At 40.6% G+C, this 22733-nt stretch overlaps 1 protein-coding gene across 2 annotated transcripts in view; it reads left to right on the forward strand.

Moving 5' to 3' along the window:
• Positions 1-358: 358 nt before the first annotated feature.
• The window catches only part of LOC126089044 (lachesin-like), a 1131845-nt gene continuing 1109470 nt past the window's right edge, over positions 359-22733 (forward strand). For both annotated transcript variants that reach the window (XM_049906881.1, XM_049906882.1), the window contains exons 1-2: positions 359-493; positions 19498-19539. In XM_049906881.1, coding sequence (XP_049762838.1) covers positions 466-493; positions 19498-19539 — 70 coding nt within the window. In that variant the 5' untranslated portion in view covers positions 359-465. The remainder of the gene's footprint in view (positions 494-19497; positions 19540-22733) is intronic.

Below are 22733 nucleotides of genomic sequence, written 5' to 3' on the forward strand. Positions count from 1 at the left end.
CCATACGCTCATTATTATTTTTCCTGACACTGTGTTTTAAACCAGTTTCTGCGAAGAAACTTACATCTGTACCTTGATTCCAGAATGTGATGCGCTGTACTCCAAAATGTAAGCAGAATTCAATTTCGAGATGATATGAGAGAGAGAAAAGAACAAGCTAACAAAAGGAGAATAGTGTTGAAACTAGGCTACCATAGCCGTCAGGCACTGAGAGTAACTGGTTGCAAGTGTACAGTGACAACTTGTTATCGAGTTTATATCGCCGCTTTCCACTTGCCATGGAGTAGTGTAACTGTTGTCTTATCCCGAACTGAGCCTCACGACCTCCAATCCTCATTCTGCATACCGCGCGGATGTTTTAACGTCGGCCTCTGACTGATACGGAGCGGCTTGCCAAAGATCTGGTCAGTTCAGTTTCTGCCTGACTCCATCGCTTGTCGAAGTGTGTCGCGCGTCAACGCTGAGATGCTTGCGGCCATCGTTCTGATGTTCGGTAAGTGTTCAAGCTTGGCACGTAAAATGTCTACCTGTACAGGTTGACCTAGAGCTTTCAGAGGTTTTTCTGCGATACATTCTCAGTATTTTTGCATGATAGACACACGGTCTCAAATGGCTCGTAAGGCCGTAATAGTGTGGCAGTAGTTTGTCCGGTTTGTTACCGCTGTCAACTTGGTTTTATGAAAATACCTTGAGAATAGTGAAGAGTCCTGTAATATGCAGTACCAACGTAACAATCCTCAGACTGAACATTGTACTGTGACGGGGCTGCGTCGCTGCGGGAACGGTTGAACATAGAGCTTCATCGTGCCGCTCTTACCCTACATTCAGTGAAACCACGCACGAGGTGCATATCGGCCACCTATTCATCAGTAAACCTGTCCACACAGCTGTGTATCACAGTTGACGTAAAATTAACACTGCCGAAAAAACAAACACAAGACATAACCGAGCAGTAATGAATGCTAGCTTTAAGGCTAAAATAGGTTTCACTGTTGTTAACCGCAGATAACGTAATCCAATGGAAATAAGACACACAGTGCATACTGCGACATTTGCATGTTGTGCACTGTTTGCAGTGCAATACAGTTACAAAGCTAACTATGGCACTAAGCCAAACGAAGTGCAATATCTCTGTAACGAGCCGCCGGAGAGTGTGGATCCCCTGTACCAAAATATTGATAAGGTATCCCTGAACAACCTATGAAAGTATGTCGATGGAGTTCTGGTTCACCCCGCACACACAATCTGTGACTTTTCGCCTTCAAAGAATAATCTCTTTAAAATTAAGTGAATGTATGTGACAGAACGTCTCGAGTAAATTTATTATGAGTTCAATTTTGATCTTCCACTGTGTAAGGACTGGTAGATGAGATTAGCACGAAACGCACTGCCCAGTGTACGACAGGATTCAATTATTTATGCATTGTGTGAATAGGTAAAGACTAGTACTAAATGCCCATACTGCCCAATAGATGTTACGACACAAGTAGGACTGGCGTCTAATACTGTCTTCTAAATGGTTAGTTAGTTACATGTCCCAAATGTTATTTGAACGATTGTTTTATGGGAATGATGTGGAACGAGTTAGTTTAAGAGATATTACCATGATTAGTGTTACCATTAATTAACAAATTATCACAAACTTTTGAACATGGCTGCACGTTCAGAGACCGTGAATAGGTATAATTGAAAGAAAACAGCCCTCGGTCACTATTTTTAACGAATTAACTTGTTTTCGACACTGCTAGGAGCGTCTTACTCAATATCTAAATCAAAGAAAGATCTATGCCATGGTCACAAAATTATGACTAGAAACGTATGATACAGGGTATAAGTACGACTCCATCCGACCTCCCTTTCTTAACAAGTAGAACTGGGGTCTAATACTGTCTTCTAAATGTTTAGTTAGTTACACGTTCCAAAGGCTACAACCTGTAACCACGCAAGTAACGAGCTGCCCTTAGTGGCTCGCCATCACAATTTTTTATCTTAAATTTATTTGTGACTAACGCCCTTTGGGCGTATTTATTATTTTATAAATGACATATAAGTACTGCCAATCTTTCTCGATGATTCTGTATTTATACCCTGATCATACGTTTTTAGTCATAATTCTCTGACCATGCTATAGACCTTTCTTTGATTTAAATTCTGAGGAAGACACTCCTAGCAGTGTCGAAACCCGGTTAATTCGTTAACAATAGTGACCAAGGGCTGTTTTCTTTTAATTGTAACAAATTATCATTTTATTTCTATTCATGCATCTAAACTGAAAACCAAGATTTTTTAAATGTACTGGCTGCAAGTTTTTACTTAGAAATTCGTCCATAAAATGCAAGAACTTATCCAGAAAAAATTATTTCGTACGACATTATTGAGTGTAAATATATAAAATACGTCAGGAGGCTGCTAAGTTTGTTTCCAAGATTTGCAATTATATGAAGAGAAAAAGTAGTTAAGTTTAAAGAATCTCAGTAATATGCTTCTTCCAGTTCAAGTTTTCATCAATATGTACACACAAACACTTGAAGCATTCTGCCCTACTTACTGACTCCTGCTCATGTTCTACGTCGGTTGTTGGTACGACTATACTTGTACAGAAGTGAATGTAATGTGTTTTTTTTTTTTAATTTGTGAAGAGTCCATTTTCAGATAATCACTTGATATTTATTTAGAAAAATATCATTTACTAGCTCTTCTGTTGTTTCTCTCTGGTAGAATTTATTATAAAACTAGTATCGTCAACAAAATGTACCAAGTTTTATTGTTGAGTATTAAGTGGAAGATCATTCACGTGTATAAGGAATGTGAGTGGACCCAAAATTGAAGCCTATGGGACTCTCTTTGGGATTTTTAGCCCAGTAACTAAAATTTCCTACCCTTGCGACATTGTCTGAAATATTTTGCATTCTGTATGATGCAAACCAGCTGTGCGTAAAGTTACCAATTCCATAAAACTTGTGTTTTTCTGCGAGAGAATCATGATCTACACAATCGAAGAACTTGGAGAAATCACCCAGAATACCAACAAGGGATATATTATTATTTAAGGCTTGTACCTATCTGCAATCCAAACAGTAGTAGGCTAAACAACTTATTTCCACTTAAGTGTGAGACAACTTTTTCAAATACGTATTTTCGAAAATGATATAAGTAAGGAAACTGGACGATAATTGTTTAAGTCTGTCTTGTCTCCTTTCTTATGAATTGGCTTAATAATAGCATATTTTAGTCTGTCTTGAAAAATTCCTTGTGCTATTGATGCATTGCTTTAGCACGAAGGACATTACTTATAAAATTGGAAGAATTTTTCAGAAATCTGTTTGAAATACCACCAACGCACAAGAGATTTCTAAAGTATTTCTACAGTTGTATTAATTTCAGTGAATGATGTTGGTGCTACTTCTAGTTGCTTAATATTTTGTGGAGTGGCATTTTTAATATAGTCTCTTGATCCTTCATCTGAACCATTTAATCCTATATTTGTTATTACGTTTAGAAAGTGATTATTAAAAGTACCTCCAGTTTGTGAACTGTCAGTCACAAAATTGTCATTTATTTTAATGGTTATGGAATCTTGTACACTGGCTAGCTGTCCTGTCCCCCATTTGACAATGTCCCATGTAGTTTTAATCTTATTATCTGCATTATTTATTTCTGTCAGAACGAGCATGCTTCTGGACATTGTAATGACTTTCCTTAAAATACTACAGTACTTTTGGTAGTATGCAGGTAATGTCGAATCTTGACTTATTCTGGCCTTTACATACACTTCCCTCTTCTTCTTACAAGATATTTTAATTCCCTTAGTTATCCATAGCTTACTAGTCTTTTAATGAATCTTTTGGATAATTTTTTTAGAAAATCAACTTTCATATCTTCACGAAACTTTAGTATGGAATAAACTGAAATTGATACAAGCACCTCTTTCTACATATACCTACTCCCATACCACCCCTTTTAGCTTACTCTTAAAACAGTGTATCCTGTTCTCATTAAGAAGCCTCAAAGCTTTGTATGGACCTGTCTCAAGGATGCAACGTGACACGGTGTTTATTTTCATTAATTGTTCATTATGATCAGATTGGGTACACATTAATTGTTTCAGCTTGAGCACTGTTCATAAAAACGTTATGAATAAGTGTCCTACTATTTTGCTGCATACGAGCTGTGAAATTGACTACTAAAATTAGATTGAAACACCTAAACACTAATTCTAATTCATTTTTCCGTCAATATATTTAAGAAATCTTCAGTGAAATACCCGCAATATACTCTTTCCTTCTATCTGACACGAAGCTCAATAATGCATTAAAATTTCTCATAAATAGCTGAAAGTTTCCCATAGGACATCTATACGGTGTTACAGTTACCAGAGAAGTATTCTGCAGTAACAACTCACAAGCATATGTTTCTAAGTTCTGATCAACACACACAATTTTTGTTTCCTTACTTTTGACTTTAAATCCAACTTTTACATCTGTTGAAACTCTCCCTTTTTCCATTTTAAGTCTGCACGAGAATGATGCAAAAATATAATCCTTGAAATTTAACTTCTCTATCCCTGTAGTTACGTGTTGTTCAGAGAGGCAAAGAACATCTATCCCCTCAGAATCTTCCACATCTTCCAGGCGCACAATAAGCTCATATGTCTTGTTGTTCAGTCCTCCTATGTTCTAATCAAACAAATTAATTTTATTTTTCAGGGAGCTATTACACGTGTTATGGTCTTGTACTGCTCTGATTTCTTTCAATACTGTCTGTATGTAACGTGACTCTAACTTAAGAAATATGTCCCTTTGATTTCAGCTATCATACCGACTTTGTCTTCAGTGCTTGTGACTCCCCTTACGCTTTCTGCAACCACTAGACCTTTACCCCGATGTTGCTAATCTTCCACTCTATGCTCCAAATTCATTTAGTGCTGAAAAGTAAGATACCGTCTCCGTGCACCAGCATGTCAAATTAAATTCAAATGGCTCTGAGCACTATGGAACTTAACCTCTATGGTCATCAGTCCCATAGAACTTAGAACTACTTAAACCTAACTAACCTAAGGACATCACACAACACCCAGTGATCACGAGGCAGAGAAAATCCCTGACCCCGCCGGGAATCGAACCCGGGAACCCGGGCGCGGGAAGCGAGAACGCTACCGCACGACCATGAGCTGCGGACCATGTCAAATTATTTGGGGACATGTCTTCCTAACAAATAATTTAAAAATAAATAGTGTTTTCATTACCTCATTTGACAGTATTATTAACAAATAGTAGTCACCATAAATATGGTCGCCAAATTAAAACCGTTATTTATTTTAATGTTCAGTATAGTAACCCATCAATTTTTCACACTACTCATACAGATTTAGTAGTGTCTTAGCTTTTGCATCCGTCTTTGTTCGTTTCGGGCACTTAAATCTACTCTGTCTATCTACTATGATGGAATTAATTCTGATGCACTTTATGGAAAACAGATGGAAACTCCTATGTGTTGCTGTTATCGTCTTCTGCTGGAAGATGTGTTTGATGGATTTCTCCACGCTAATCTCTCCCTTTGCCGGGATGGTTCCTTTGAAAGGGCACGGCCGATTTCCTTCCCCATCCTTCCCTAACCCGAGCTTGCGCTCCGTCTCTAATGACCTCGTTGTCGACGGGACGTTAAATACTAGCCTCCCCCCCCGCTAATATCTTCGATGCAAGTCTCGTAGTTCCTGCACAAATACAACAACCAACATCCGTTTCAACCTGTTTTTCGAGATCTCAGAATGCGTCCTAACACCACATTCCCGAAGCTTCTAACGTCTTGTTGTCCGAATTTTTCATCATCCACCTTTACTTCCGTGCTACGCTACACTCCAGAAGGAAAACTTACAGGAAAAGTTTCCTAACACTTAAGTTTACATTCCATGTTAATAAATTTCTGTTTGTCAAAATTTTTTTGTTTCCATTGACTGTTTACATTCACATCCTCTCTATTTTCGCCATCATTTGCCTGGAAATAAAAAATCTCAGTGTCATTTAGTTCCTCATTTCCATCGTCTGATTCGATTTGACTACATTCCATTACCCCAGTATTACTTTTGTTGATGCTCATCTAATTACAACTTCCATTTCCATTCAACTGCTCTTCCTTTAACGCCTCACAATATAACAATATCGTCGACAAACCTCAAAGTCTTTATTTGTTCACTCTGCATTCCTTCTACAAATATGTCAAGTTTTCTTTACTGCTCGCTAAAGGAACAGTAGGATTAATAAAGGGGATAGGACTCAAATCTGTGTCACTCACTTGTCAACCAGATTTTCGACCTTATAACGGCAGTCTTGTTTCTATGGAACGCGTAAACAAGTTTTCGATGTCTGTATTTTATCCCTGCTACCTTCTGAATTACGAAGAATATATTCCAGCATCGTCAAAAGGTTGCTCTAGATATAGAAATGCTATAAACGTGAGTTTGAGTTTCTTAAATTTACCTTCTGAAATAAATCGTAGAGTAATTAATTTTGTCGTGCATTTTCTACGCTTATTCAGAACCCCGGATTTCCCGAGGTCGTCTTCTCCCACTTTTTTTCCATTTTTCTATAAATAATTGTGTGTTTATGGAAGCATGACTTACTAAATTGATGGACAGGTAATATATACACTTTGCAGCATCTGCCTTCCTTAATATTGGAATTCTCTACATCTGCATCAGACTGCAAAAACCATCAAACGGTGTGTGGGGGAGGGTAGTTCTGTTTCCACTCAATGTTCCCTTCCCTGATCTCAAAAATGGCGCGCGGGAAGAATGTCTGTCAGTCAGCCTCTGTGCTGGCTCTAATTTCTCGAATTTTCTCTTGTCGGTCATTTTGCAAGATGTGTATGGGAGGAAGTAATATGTTGTACCTTCTCTTCCCGGAACGTGCCCTCTCTAAATTTCAAAAGTCAACCTCTCCGTGATGCACAACGCCTCTCTTGTAGCGTCTGCGTCTGGAGTTTACTGGGCATCTCGGTAACTCTCTCGCGCCGGCTAAACTTCCTCGACGAAACGTCGCTCTTCGTTGGATCTTCACTATTTCTTCTATTAGATCTTCATAGTACGGATCCCAGACGGAAGAACAATACTCAAGAATCGGTCGAACAAGAGCCTCGTATGCCATTTCCTTCGTGGATAAGTTATATTTCTTTTAGATCTTTCCTATAAATCTCAGTCTGTTTGCTTTTCTTACTATTTGCTTTATGTGCTATTCCACTTAAGGTCGCTCTGAATAGTTATTCCTAGATTTTCAAGACAGATATTGTTTCCAGGAATTTGTCGTCAATAGTCTTGTTGTGCAGTAGTGGATTTCCCTACCCATGTATGCGCAATATGTTTCATTCACTTACGTTCAGGATCAGCTGACAAAACCTGCACCATTGATTAATCACCTGCAGGTTATTCTGCATCTCGATATTGTCCTCTGACCTTGCTATAGTAGCATTTGCGAAGAATAATGAACATACGTAACAAACATACGTTTGTTATCGCGTCCCGTCCCCGCAATGCCACCAAGCGGCATCCAATGTCGCGTTGGGAAGTGGTCATAATGTTTTAGTGTATCAGTGTAGATCTCGTTGATAAAGTTTAATAAACAGAGTGATTACAATTAAATTCAGACGTATGGGTACCCAAATTTATAGGAATGATGTGCACTGCAGAATTTGCATTGCTAGTAGTGCTAATGTCATGACTTGCCTTTAGGGGCCGGTACTGGTACAGTGGGGTAGGTCTGAAATACAAGCATCAATGTGTATTACAGTTTCAGGCTGTCAGCATCAGTCTGGACAAGATGTGCAGGGCTTTACTCGTAAAGTTGTTTATCAAAACAACAGCAATAGTGCTGCCGCTCTTTGGGAGTTTCTATGGGTTAAAGGAATACGGAGACGTCCTATTTACTACCGGGATTGAAGAACATGAATTACAAGAAAAAATTAACTGGAGATTTGAGAATTACTCCTGATTGAAACGGACGGCCAATTGCTCCACAAATTGTTGTATAATTTACTGTTGGCATGGCTGAGAAAGCTGGACGCGATGTGCGATCTTCAAGCATTGCCCGAGTTGTGTCACGACAGCTGTACATTCTAAGCTCCACCGTTCGAAAAACAATGCGAACAACTGTGAAATGGTGTTTGTAGTGCGGCTGCACGCTGTCGTGGATGCAAATGGTCTTCACTTTGAGCAACGATTGTAGCTTGAAACGTAAACGTGGTATGAAGCTAACAAATTTTACACTCTCATGTTCAAATTAAAACGTGTTCTTTGGATGGTGTTTTCGTTAGTCCAGTTTCGCATGTCCTTACAAATGTTTCCACAAAATTTCTTCGTCCTGCCGTCATTAGTTTTCCATGGGGAGCCTCTCGAATAGTAAAAGTTTCATTATAAACACGCTGTACTTCGTCAATGACGAACTGCTTCACAAGTGCTTCAGTTGACTGGAGACAGCATAAATGCAGGTTTTATGCTTCTGAAATTACTGAATGGAACCTAAAAGCGATGTTACTTCATAGTGGACATTTACCAAGTTTAAGCAGCTGTTTTGTTCGCACTGATCAGCAACATGAGTGTAAAATTCTACAGTAATTTTTATTTAGCGACTTCACTGTTCACTTCAGGCAACGATCAGAAATGAATTGCGAGTGTATTGATTCTGATAACACTGGCCGGGTAAACAACGAGGAGCTTGTTTTTGCACAGGAATACGCTCTCATCAGACTGCGACTAACTTCCTGACCGTAAAATTATTAATTCATTCATCTTCATTAGCTACACTTGGAGTGTTACAGACTTCACTCGATGTGAACAACGACACGAGCGCAGGAATAACGTGCGCCCTGCCGCCTGTACTTACATCTCGCCGATATTTCTTCCTCAAAACCAAGTATTTCATGGAAAAGTGTGTTGCATAACTCGAGTTTCATACGCGGATTAAATTTAATAGCGATATTTGAAAAGAAACGATCCAAATTCTTATAGTGAGAGTTCTGAGGTGACGTTTCTGAACGCATATCTGCCTAAACACAAACGGCCATTTGTGCCTTTCAGGACAAATGAATACTGGCAATAACTCAATTATCTTTTCAAGATTAATACAACAACAGTAGTTTCATCGAAGCGATTGGAGTCACTGGTCATAGCTAGTCCGTCAAGAATTGTACCAGCAAACTAAAGGTTTTCCAAGAATATTAACTAAGTAATTTCATACAAGAAACTGATAGTGTCCAACAACTCGTTCTGATGTGTCGTTTACCAGTCACGTTCTTGAATCGTGGTGGATAGAACAGACCAAACACTAGCGGTGTTAATTGTGGTTTATTAAATTAAAAAAAAAACTTTTAAAAGTAAAACCTTTTAATGCCTAGACCACGTCTCAAGTGATCCAGTTGACTAGAGACACTGTTACTACTGAACGACACCAAAAAGCGATGCTACTTGATAGTCGATATTTACAAAATTTACCTATCAGCTACTTTGTGCGCATTGATCAGCAACATCACTCTAGAATTCTCCAGTAATTTTTATTTAGAGGCCTCAGTGCTTACTCCAGGCAACGATTAGTATGTTTACGAAATGAACTGCAATTGTATTGATTCTGATAACACTGGCCAGTGTTATTGTAATAGGTATATTTAATATACAAAATACTACTTGTATTATGACGATCGTAACTAAATTACGGACAAACACCAAAAGGAAATGGTCCCACATGAATTACGTATTATTTCAAAACTAAACAAGTCACGTGAAACAAGTCGTAGGAAAATCTGAGATTTGTTCACAGAATGTTAATGAAATATAATTCACGGAAGAAAGAGCTCGTTCGACAAATCGCTAGTCACCCTGGTGTCGTTACCGGTTGTATTAATAGATGACATATAGCAGGTCCAATGAAGAATGGCGCGTTTCGCATCGGGCTCGTTTGGTAATTGTGACTGCATTAAGGAGATGATTTACGAACTTCATTGGCAGACACTTCAAGAGATGCCATGCACTTCACTGAGACATTTAGTGCGCGAATCGACCAGTTAAATAGAGTGGAGGGAGGTGGGTTATTGACGATATTTATACAAGTACTCACTGCCTCATGCCATAATGTACTTTGTGGATTATAAATGTGGTATACAGTAAATTATCACTGTCATATATCGATGCACTGAATGGTATTTCCGGAGTTAGTGGTTCTCACTACATTCAGTAACTGTCACAACTGTGCAAACAATGTAACTCAGAGCGAACTCCGGCACAGTGTATTTAGACGCTCACTCTCAAAAGTGAGTTGGTCTGTTCATCGTCCTAGCTAGAAGTAAGATGAACACACAAGAGAGCATGTTGACTAGAACAATAACTCTGTACAGAGTTCACACTTTGCTAGAAGAATACCTAACGACGTAGAGGGGTCACCGAAACGGCTTGGATTGCGTTCTGGATATGCCCTACAGTGGTCAATCAGAAGCAGCTGAAATTACGGCTGCTGTAGGATAGGTCTTATCACACCTTGGCGCGTTAACTGGGCCCTTGTATGTTTTGCTGGCAGAGTCGTGTTCAATGCTGGACCAGCAAACTGTTACTGATGTCAAGGCAGAATCAAAACAGAATGTTACGTCATTAATTGAACCCTATAGTTGGGTCTTTCACCGCACCATGGGAACCGTGTTGCACTGTGCTGAAATACATCTCCCCGGAAACGTTTCCCAGGTTCAAACTGTGGGTGGGAAACATGTTACAAAGTGTACTGCTAACTCTCTCTGGTTAGGATTGATTGATAATCCTAAGCGATGGTCCAGGTGCGGCCGCTATCGTTCAGAGAACCAGAATCAGACTGACGTATATGTTCAACCCAACTTAATTACTTCCGTGCGTTCCAGGTATGTGCACAACGCGTAACACGCAGTACGATGCTCGACGACTCTTTAAAAAGTTGCTACACTCTCAGTGTTTTCATCTTCTAATTCCTTCAAAGTTCTACTTTACGTTTTAGAGGTGTTCCTTGTTCATTTTTTCTCTCATGTGTTCGGGAACACCTAAAAGAAAACAGATTCCGTCTCTATGGCAAAAAATCCAAGGCCAAAGGCGTTGGATGTAGTACTCCTCAACATGTGTTCTGTGACCAATATGTCGGCCAAGCGGCAACGGTAACAATACAAAAGGCACTTTACAATATTGTAAAGTGTTGGGTCTCCTACCTAAAGTGTTGCGGCAGGGATGTTAGTTAGCTCTGAGTGGATGACTTCGGCTCTTGTTCTTTATTGTGGGATTAGTCATCCACATATAAGAGGTAAAGTTTGGTGCATAAGGATAATTCTCCAAACTACTGGTGAATTTTAGTGCGTGACAATTTAAATGAGACACTGATTTTTATCAGTGACGAACAATATATTTGTGCTTACATAGTCAAATATTCTGAAGAAAACCACTAATATGTTTTTCTTGCGAATTGTCGCTGCAGTTGCACTTGTGACAACAGACATTGTTCTATCACGGAGATGTATATGAACCTATCCTGAATCCGTCATTATTATCCTCATGAACAATAGTAGGAAAATGTTTATCAAGATCTAGCGTACCATGAGACTGCCGCACAAATTCACTGGCCACCAGATCCCTGAAACTGGAAGTGTAAACAATGTTGTTCACATTGCCACTTACGTTATATCTGGAGCTCGATCTGGTTATAAGACAAGATTACAACAAGGCTCAAACTACGCATCAAAATGACATTTAACATAGAGCGCTAAGTGTGCAGCATCCTTTCGTGTTACAACTGTATAAGTTTAGCAGGTATCCACGAAGACTTTCTATTATTTCTCTTGGACGTGAAGAAGGAAGTGAGTAATTGAACTTGCTGGGAATGCGTATCTTGAGAGAATATGATTTATATGCAAGCGTAACAAACGTATCATGTAAATAGAGACAGTGATAGTTTACATAACAATCGAAACAATGCAGTTGAACGGTATCTAGGCATCTAAGGTCATGTGTTCATAATATGGAAGTACAAAGGAAACATCTGTGAGCAATGCATGAAAATATTTCGACATCATTCTTGTAAACTTTACGTAAGGTTTGTGCAATATTTTCTGCTTACTGAAAATCGTGGTGGTCTATGAAATAAGCAGATAGTCTCAGACGAATAGTCTCGTACGCCTATCGAACCAGTCTTCTATACTTATCTCTAGACGGCATTATTTTGCTAGCTCCTTCTCAGACAGAATGCCAGACACGGAAAATAAACGAATAATGGCAGCAAAGTCCCCACTTGCTGGACGTTTGTGACGGAGTATGGTACATGGAGCCCAATGTGGCAACTTTTACTCGCAATAGAGTTTTTCAGTTCAGCCATTCGATCATATCTCGCGAAATCTGAAAGATTACGGCTGTCACAGTCACTATTCCAAGGAATTATGAACAGGGAGGGTGGGGGGGGGGGGTGTAACAGATTGAAATGTTTCGCCAATTCATTCGATATGCTCGAAGCTCTAAATATGAGTAGTAGTTTTATTTATTTATGTTTATTGCTGCATCTCACCAAAATGCAGAGCTCTGTTAACAAGGGTGAACCGTGAGTCTTACAACTTATATAGTGTACGTGACAACCTGTAATAGGAAACATTCTATTTCCTTGCAGCTGTAGAAATCTTAACGTTTACATCTGCAAGAACTCACACACTGTTCAAGAATGAAACTTTATACACTATTGGGAAGTACAAGGAACCGTCTTAGTTTTTATATTGATAATGAGAATGGTTCAAAAATGGCTCTGAGCACTATGGGACTTAACTTCCGAGGTCATCAATCCCCTAAAACTTAGAACTACTTGAACCTAACTAACCTAACGACATCACAAACATCCATGTCCGAGGCAGGATTCGAACCTGCGACTGTAGCGGTCGCGCGGCTCCAGACTGTAGCGCCTAGAACCACTCGGCCACCCCGACCGGCAATCAAAATGGTGATAGGACAAATGAGAGCAGGAGTAATTTGTGTCCATCCACTCCATCCCTCTGTTAGATAAGAGCCTTAGAGTAGACTATCAGCCCACTTCCCTTTAGTACCTATTTCTACCTGCAGATTTAGTCGTGACTGTATTTTTTAGAGTTAGAATGTGTTATTCATATACGCTACTAAGTACTACCTAAGGTATTATAGGTTTGTTTAAATTCCAAGGTATTGATGCATTAATCTTCCTCATTAAAAAATCGATAATTAGAAAATATAGTACAGTACACTACTTAAAGACACAGTTTGTCTTATTTCTCTTATTAAGTTTCTGTGAACTTCGAGTGTACGTGACTTTTTTTTTAGTGTTCTGAATGGTCTGATGCGGCCCGCCTCGAATTTCTCTAATGTGCCAACCTTTCCTTCTCAGAGTAGCACTTACTATCTACGTCCTCAGATATTTGCTGGATGTATCCCATACTCTGTCTTCCTCTACTGTTTTTACCGTCTGCAGCTTTCTCTAGTACCATGGAAGTTAAAATGTCTTATCACATGTCCTATCATACTGTCCCATTTTCTTGCCAACGTTTTCCAAATATTCCTTTTCTCGTCTATTCTGCGGAAAACCTTCCCATTCCTTATCATACCAGTCCACCTAATTTTCAACACTCTTCTGTAGCACTACTTATCAAACAGAGTCCCTTCAGTTCAGGTTTACCCCAGTCCATGTTTCATTGCCTCATATGCTGTGCTCTTAACGTACGTTCTCAGAAATTTATTCCTCAAATTAAAGCCGATGCTTGATACTACTAGACTCCTCTTGGCAAGGAATGTCCGCTTTGCTTGTGTTAGCATGCTTTTTGTGCCCTCCTAGCTCTTTCCGTCACGGGTTATTTTGTTGCCTTCATTGTGAGTACTTCACGTCTTTCGCATTAACCGTCAGCCATACTATTCACACAGCTTTTTCATCATTCATACTTCTACTAATCTCCGACAATTCCCTAAGTACCCTATTGGAGGTCCTGTTTCTGTGTTATTAGTTATTTCCCAGCTTGAGACCTGCGTAGAGAAGTGGCTAAATATTTTATGTGACCCGTTTATTTACACCTGTTTCTTCTAATACAGCTCGGAACTGCGTGGACAGCAGTTCGTTGTTCTTCGACTTTGTTTTTTTTTAAATTCACGCCGGCCAAAATAAAACTCTCATAGTCACAATTTAGAATACATTTTGTTTACTGAGCAGCTAAATTTTTCCCTAACGAGGATTAATAGGAAACGAGACAGACGAGAGAAGCCTAAGTGGTACCACTTTCAAAATTTTGTTACAGCCAGACACTAAGTTGACAAAATAATTTAAATAATGCCGATCACAATAGGAGGACGTTGATTTTAGTATCTGATCCTAACAATCAAAATTCTGACAGAAAGATGCACCCTACAGTTAATTTTCTATACATATGCAATAAGAACAAATTAGGAATGTGGTTCCCTAACTTGTACCAACGAGTAAATACACTCCTGGAAATGGAAAAAAATACACATTGACACCGGTGTGTCAGACCCACCATACTTGCTCCGGACACTGCGAGAGGGCTGTACAAGCAATGATCACACGCACTGCACAGCGGACACACCAGGAACCGCGGTGTTGGCCGTCGAATGGCGCTAGCTGCGCAGCATTTGTGCACCGCCGCCGTCAGTGTCAGCCAGTTTGCCGTGGCATACGGAGCTCCATCGCAGTCTTTAACACTGGTAGCATGCCGCGACAGCGTGGACGTGAACCGTATGTGCAGTTGACGGACTTTGAGCGAGGGCGTATAGTGGGCATGCGGGAGGCCGGGTGGACGTACCGCCGAATTGCTCACCTCGTGGGGCGTGAGGTCTCCACAGTACATCGATGTTGTCGCCAGTGGTCGGCGGAAGGTGCACGTGCCCGTCGACCTGGGGCCGGACCGCAGCGACGCACGGATGCACGCCAAGACCGTAGGATCCTACGCAGTGCCGTAGGGGACCACACCGCCACTTCCCAGCAAATTAGGGACACTGTTGCTCCTGGGGTATCGGCGAGGACCATTCGCAACCGTCTCCATGAAGCTGGGCTACGGTCCCGCACACCGTTAGGCCGTCTTCCGCTCACGCCCCAACATCGTGCAGCCCGCCTCCAGTGGTGTCGCGACAGGCGTGAATGGAGGGACGAATGGAGACGTGTCGTCTTCAGCGATGAGAGTCGCTTCTGCCTTGGTGCCAATGATGGTCGTATGCGTGTTTGGCGCCGTGCAGGTGAGCGCCACAATCAGGACTGCATACGACCGAGGCACACAGGGCCAACACCCGGCATCATGGTGTGGGGAGCGATCTCCTACACTGGCCGTACACCACTGGTGATCGTCGAGGGGACACTGAATAGTGCACGGTACATCCAAACCGTCATCGAACCCATCGTTCTACCATTCCTAGACCGGCAAGGCAACTTGCTGTTCCAACAGGACAATGCACGTCCGCATGTATCCCGTGCCACCCAACGTGCTCTAGAAGGTGTAAGTCAACTACCCTGGCCAGCAAGATCTCCGGATCTGTCCCCCATTGAGCATGTTTGGGACTGGATGAAGCGTCGTCTCACGCGGTCTGCACGTCCAGCACGAACGCTGGTCCAACTGAGGCGCCAGGTGGAAATGGGATGGCAAGCCGTTCCACAGGACTACATCCAGCATCTCTACGATCGTCTCCATGGGAGAATAGCAGCCTGCATTGCTGCGAAAGGTGGATATACACGGTACTAGTGCCGACATTGTGCATGCTCTGTTGCCTGTGTCTATGTACCTGTGGTTCTGTCAGTGTGATCATGTGGTGTATCTGACCCCAGGAATGTGTCAATTAAGTTTCCCATTCCTGGGACAATGAATTCATGGTGTTCTTATTTCAATTTCCAGGAGTGTAAATTGTACCAGTTTTAAACTGTATCTCTGAGCTTAACAATACGTACTAGTCTAAGTTTAAGAAAATGTTCAATGTTTTTATTTCTTACATCACAAAATGGAGGCTACGGTTAATTTGTATAGGCTTTTTAAAAGCTCGAAAGTTCCTTGACCTGGCCTTAATGTTCTGCATGGAACTTTCACCATTTCTCTTGCATTTGACGATGTGCCTGGGATGGACACCTAGGAAGCCCACTTCTAAAAGAACGGAATATGAAATGAATTTGGAGGAACTGCAATGGAACTTTTCACTCATTTCCACATTTCTGCACATTTGGATGAATCCACTTTTTGCATTTCATTCATATGGTTGTTTCTTCCATTCCATCGTCCTCACACGACTTGCAATATCATTTCTCTGTTTTACGAATGAGTTACTATGGCAGCTTCCCCGCATAGTCTCAAAGTACTTGATTTTCACTGATGGGAGCTGTAAGTGTAGATTTCTTCTCCTTTGATACGGTTAATTTGTATGGGTTTCTTATCAGCTCGAAAGCTCCTGGACCTGGCCTTAATGTTCTGCTTGGAGCTTTCATCATTTCTCTTGCTTTTTGCGATGTGTCTTGGATGGACACCTAGGAAGCCCACTTCTGAAAGAAGGAAATATAACATGAATTTGGGAAAAACACAAAAGCTGAACATAACAGATACTGAGATCAATTTTTTTTCAAAAGAAACATCAGTTAATCACATCTTTCGATCAGCCTGGAATTTCTGTCCACACTGCTGGCGTGAGGAGAGGTATGGTCGGTCTTGCCGACATCATTCCTTCAGGACTGATCGCGAATATGAGGGTTTCTTCCGTTTCCGCGGCCTTATTACAGGATTTCGACTGCTGCAAACACTTATCGATTCACGGTCCATATACTCGACGCATCGAATCATCTTTCAGCCGTGGAAGCCAACTCAAGTCTTCCATAAGCTTCTCTCAGCAGTCGACCAACTGGGGAAAGGGTTACTGTAACAATTTTTCCATAAAGCGGTTATAATAGATTTGGTGCACAAACCCATCTCTCGATTATGTCCCATGAATTTTCGATTGGATTAATGTCGGGCAATGTGGGTGGTCAAATAATTCGCTCGAACTGTCCACAACGTTCTTCAAACCAATCGTGAACGATTGTGGCCGGTGACATGGTGCACTGTCTTCCATAACATGAAGTCCATGATTGGCTGCAAATGGTCTGCAAGTAGCCGCTGTGCGGCAGTAAACACTTTGGACATCTTTTTACATGAAACACCTGAGTACAAATGACAGCTCCTCTAGCGCACTGCCCTTTTAGACCTTGTGTATGCGATACTACCGCAATCTGTATGTGTACGTACCGCTATCCCATGACTTTTGTTGCCCTGGAGTAGTATTACTAATTAGGAGCCTGTACAATGCAATGGATTGTCTCTTACTGAGCTATATTTCTTGTCAGATGTGTACAAATTTTCCACGACAATGTTATTTTGGGCTTTCTGTGTGGGGAATGAAACCGTGTCCTGTTAGCATGTATGCTGTTCATTGCTTGGTTTGATATAGTCCATTCTCAGCCGCTGCCTGAAATTACGGTGTGGTATATAACAATCTTGGTCTTTCACCAATTACCAATGGCATATATGCAATCATCAATTTTTAAGCTATAGATTCTTACGCATGGTTTTGTGATGTTCTGAAGTTTGTCTGGGTCACTTAATTTCAGCCAGTATGCTGAAATTCTTCACCTAACAGTCTAGGTAATCGTGGATATTTCAGTATCACACATAATATCGCAAAAACACTGCGGCGGTAAGAAACTCCCAGATTTGTCTGATTTCCACGTCTCCCTGTTTCTGCAAAGACCTAGGCGGTGAGGCAACGTGCTGGCGGCAAAGTGTGTTAGTAGAAGGGCGAGCAGTAGTGTGTAGTGTTGCACAAAGTGGCAGTCTGAGTTTTAGGGGCCCAGCATGAATGAATTTCCATATCACTTTTGTCACCATATCTACTACCAGACTCTCTCTGTAACATCTCGAACCGCTTATATCCACACTTTTAAAGGTATTACAAGCGAAAGCTGAATGGTAATTATAGATTCAAGGCCGAATAATTTTTAATTTCTAATTATGATCACAGTCCTTGTAAACCTGATGTGTTTACAAGAAACACTCTGATTTACACCCTGTTCGTTCATGGTTTTCTAGCACCCACAATTGTTAGTTATCACTTTTCTGTTGACAGTTTTGAGTGATGTTACCCCACATTCTTCGTAATTTATCTCTCATTACGTAATATATGCACTTTTGAATTGCAGTCGTAGCTTGGGTTCATTATAATCTAAACAGGGTGAGTCGGAAGGAAAGGTACATGCTTTGAGGGGTGACAGTATTGATGGCTTAACATCAAATGAACTTATGCCCTTTTCTGAACCGTATCCTACATATAGCTGTTTGAAAATCACAGGTGTCAATAGCATTTTCTGCTTCAACAGCACTCACATCTCTACTAATGATTTAAATCCGCACTTCACTTACTCCATTAGATTACTTACATTACATTAATTACACTAAATTAGGTCAATTACCTTATATTACATTAGTTTACTTACCCCATTAGATTAGTGTTTGTGGGTTTGGCTTAAGAGCGAAGTATATAAGCGCAGAGTGGATCCAAAGGAGGAATTTCTAGCTCGTATTTTACATGAGTTTTCTGAAGTAAAGGACTGTACGATTTAACCCAGATCAGCAACTCAACAGCTGTAAAATTCAATGTAATTGACGATGGGTTTTCTGAAGGTCTTTTATGAAGAAATGTACAAAATTAAATAAATATTAGATGACAATGTTCCATTTACTATCAAGTTCATGTGTCCAGTTCCCCATAGCTTTCATCAGTATCCTCGGAAACCGTTAAGGATAGGACGTATGTGCGTATGAAGTTTTTTGTTCAGATTTACTAATACTATCCAACCTCAAAGTATGTGCCTTTCCTTCTGAATCACCCTGTAATAATCATTAATATCACGATACCGTCTAGATCCTCGCATAACACTTCCCCAAGTTCTACACCTGCTTTGTTCGTATTGTTTTTTCTGCTTGAAGGGACCTTGTATTTCAAAGCTGCTGTTTCTTTGAAAACTTTCATCATTGTTCGCGTACGGGATACTTTTACCTGCTCCTGTTTTCTTTGATTACTCGTACATTCCGCTTGTTTCTTCTAGAAGATATTTTCCTTGATATTCCTCGAAATATTGCGTTTGCTACTTTCCTTACTCTGTTTAAAATCAATAGTAGTGTTCGTAATATAATCCCCTTCCCCATTCTTTTTGATTTAATGTCTTTATTGATCATATATCTTGATATAAGAGTTAACAAGGATCTTTCATATAAATAAATTTTCCTTTCACGTGACCATAGGAATATATTCCACTTATTTTATAATACTCCTCCCAGTGCACTGAGTGTTGTATTAGTATATTCCAGTTATTTTACAATACTGTCCTCAGAGCATTGAGTGCCCTTTAGGTGACTAAGCTGTCAAAGTGTTAAACTTAAGGGAAAGCAACCTACAAAATTTTCACAGAACTATTCATATTCTGACAGGTTTGGTGTCATGTGGAGCCCAACTTGGAGACGACAGTAAAGGTGAATATATCTTTATCGATAGAAAATCCAGGTGGAACCTGAAGCATGTTTTTAAGACATAAGGAAATAAGTTACCCACATGGATGTGTCCTGCTGAAAATCTGGTACGTATCATTTTCAATCGGGTAGTAAATCTTTATTGACATTTATAAACTGAAAGCATCCAAACGTTTGTATGATAATCCATGCGTACAATAGGAGTGTTCATGAAATAAGACATGAAGGACACACATGAAAAAATGGGTAATGGATTTACTTTTTGCAAAATCTTTTATTCTCTGTTACGTTTAGATTCTTAAGTATAATTAATTTTTGAAGCAGAAAATTTATTTATATCGCTGAGGTGATATTTTCTTTTGAACTTTACGCTTCTTTCCTTCATATATAATCTGGAATAGTCAACAGTAATCGGAATTTTTGCAATTAAATTATTCGGTGTTGCTTATATCGCCGAATTTTCTTCTATGTTTCCACGGTATGTAATGGTATTATTTGCTTACTATTTGTTGCTGAAATATCGTATGAGAAAAACCGAGTAGAATATTGACACAAGTTCTGTAAGTTCCCGTCCATTAAAGTAAATTTTATTGGAAGAATTTCTGTTAAAGAGAACGAAATTAGGAGAGCACGACTCCCGTAAACAAAATAACGCCCCATAAATATGGTGACAGCCCGGAAGCAGACATCACCTAGAGGCCAGCCCTTGTGTTGAAACACATCTCTCTAGAGTTTATACTGTTTTCATCCACATCTTCCTTTCTCCCAAACAACTTTCTCAGAATGTCTGTGAGTTAACATGCAGAGGCAGTCCTAGAAACAGAGGGTCTGTAGTATTTTTACTGACATATCAGGCATCAGTGTCTTTATATGGAAATAATCTGTTCAGTAAATGAACAGTAATTCCGTAAAAAAAAACGCTATTTTAAAAAAGCTAAGAAATATCATAAGTGAGTGGAGAATAAAGTCTAGTTAGTAGATCCTTGGGATCTGTTTAAGTGAATATCTAATAATGTTACATATTTGTCGTTCTGTATAGTAGGAACGAGAAATGGTAAACGAAGTTCACTGGATTAATTTGTGTCATGAGTGCAACGAATATAAGCAAGGTATCTAGTGTATCGTCCACCTACCAATATTTGAAGCTCTTTTCTTTGAATCCTACAAAAGGTGTCTTGCAAGTCTTAACGAATACTCACATTTCATGAGCCAGTTGTCCTATTAATAACATCAATAGTGACAACAGGCGATAGGCTTGGCACCTTGCAAACTTAAGGTATGGAAGCAGCACGTCGACGACACCTTCGTCTTGTGGAGCTGTGGCGAAGGACAGTTGGATGACTTTCTAAAGTAACTGAACAGTCTCCATGCCAATATGAATTTACTCTGGATACGCTTGTTACGAAGGGTTGTGAGAACCTGCGCTACAGCACGTATTGAAAACGAACACACACTGGCCGATGCATTCACAAACTTCCAAATAGTCATTCTGCACAGAAAACGGTAACGCGCAGAAGCAAACATCTGAGCAACAGCTCCTCTGAAGCGAGATGCAACACCAGAATAGCGTCCTAAGGAGCAATTGGTACTTCACTAGTTCCGAAACGCCACGCCGCAAGAAGAAACGTCGGGTGCGGCCTTTCTGTTACACATACTCATCCCCAAGTGACGAAAACAATGCGCTGTGTGTTATGTGTCATGCAAACACGGCGTAAAGACTATGTACAAACCGACCAAGAAGATCAAAGAGTGTCTCAAATCGGCAATGCGGAAAACGTACCCTGTCACAGAGTCTGGAGCATACAGCATGCCGTGTACATGTGGAAACGTCTAGGTGAGAATGACTGGATAAATCATCAATAACAGGATCATCCAACAGTATTGCAGGTTGGGAGAGGTGGAAAAATCGGCTATAGCGGAGTTTGTGCTGTATGAGGCCGACACGCTAGTTTTCGCTGTGGGGAAAATACGAAGTCCATTTGTTCATGGAAGTTATAGAAAGTCAGAAACACGGTAATTAAGGGGTGATCCGTCAGTTTCCGTTTCAGGATGTTGTTGCTGCCTATTGACAACGTAGCGCTACTCCGTTGCGGGTATATTAGCACCGACGTGAAGGCAAGGGACTAGTATGGCATTCACGTCTTCCAGACGAACATGCGGTAAATGTGGAAATTTGAACCACTGCGACGTTATTACCAAATGCGTCCAAAAAAGACAAGCGTGCTGTTATTCTTTTCTCGGCTGCCTCAAGCCAGGCACCGATAGACATCCGTCGGAGATTGAAGAATGTGTATGCTGCAGCATGTCTATCGAAAACCACTGCTATCGAATGGTGCACCTAGTTCCGGGCTGGTCGCGATTCGACACAACACGCCCGTCGATCTGGGAGGCCTGCAGAAATTACAAGTGGGAGACACTCGAGCGCCCTCTCTGTAGTTCTTATCTCTCTCCTATGTGGTTATCACGGCTTCGGCCCCTCTAAAACGGCCTTGAATGGCCAATTCCTGTCGGACGAGGGTGTGCAACAGGCAACAGGACAAAATGTTTTACCAAACGGGTATCTTGTAAGTGGTGCGTCGGTGATTGCCACAATGCTCACGGCGATTTTGCGTGATTGGCATACCGATTCAGGACTGGACTGTCTTTGTGTTGAAGCTTTTTGATAGTACCGTATAGTTTTAAAAAGCAAGAAGAAACCCTCGAGATAAATGGATCCTCGTTTCTCATGCTGCAGCGACCTGCGATTGCAGGTAGCAAGGGGAGAACCTCAGCGGTAATGACCAGGGAAATACCTTCAGACGTTGGAGAGACAGGTACATAAATTATAATCTCTGGCCCTGGGTCCAACTGCAGTCCGCTACCGGCAATGGAAGGCGAATCTTCGATTGACGAAACGACAGAAGAATCATTGAAGAAAGTAGGGGGAGATGCCGAGACAGAAGCCAGCTGGCAAAACTCAGAGGGAGAAAATAATCCTTAAACATATTCATTTATTTACCTATGAGGCTAAGCTTTATATCAGAAAGGCAAGCAATACCTATTCGCCACAGATGCTAAGATGAAGACAGTAAGTACGAATCATTAAGTTCAAGGGAATTCCGGAAATAAGCTACCAACATTTCATAAGAAGAAATGATAATTAATTGAAACCCTCAACTGCCGACAGCAGTTGTTGATATACCTCGATGGGTACAGTG

Source organism: Schistocerca cancellata, chromosome 1 (assembly GCF_023864275.1).
Source record: "Schistocerca cancellata isolate TAMUIC-IGC-003103 chromosome 1, iqSchCanc2.1, whole genome shotgun sequence".
In the NCBI taxonomy this organism is placed as follows: domain Eukaryota; kingdom Metazoa; phylum Arthropoda; class Insecta; order Orthoptera; family Acrididae; genus Schistocerca; species Schistocerca cancellata.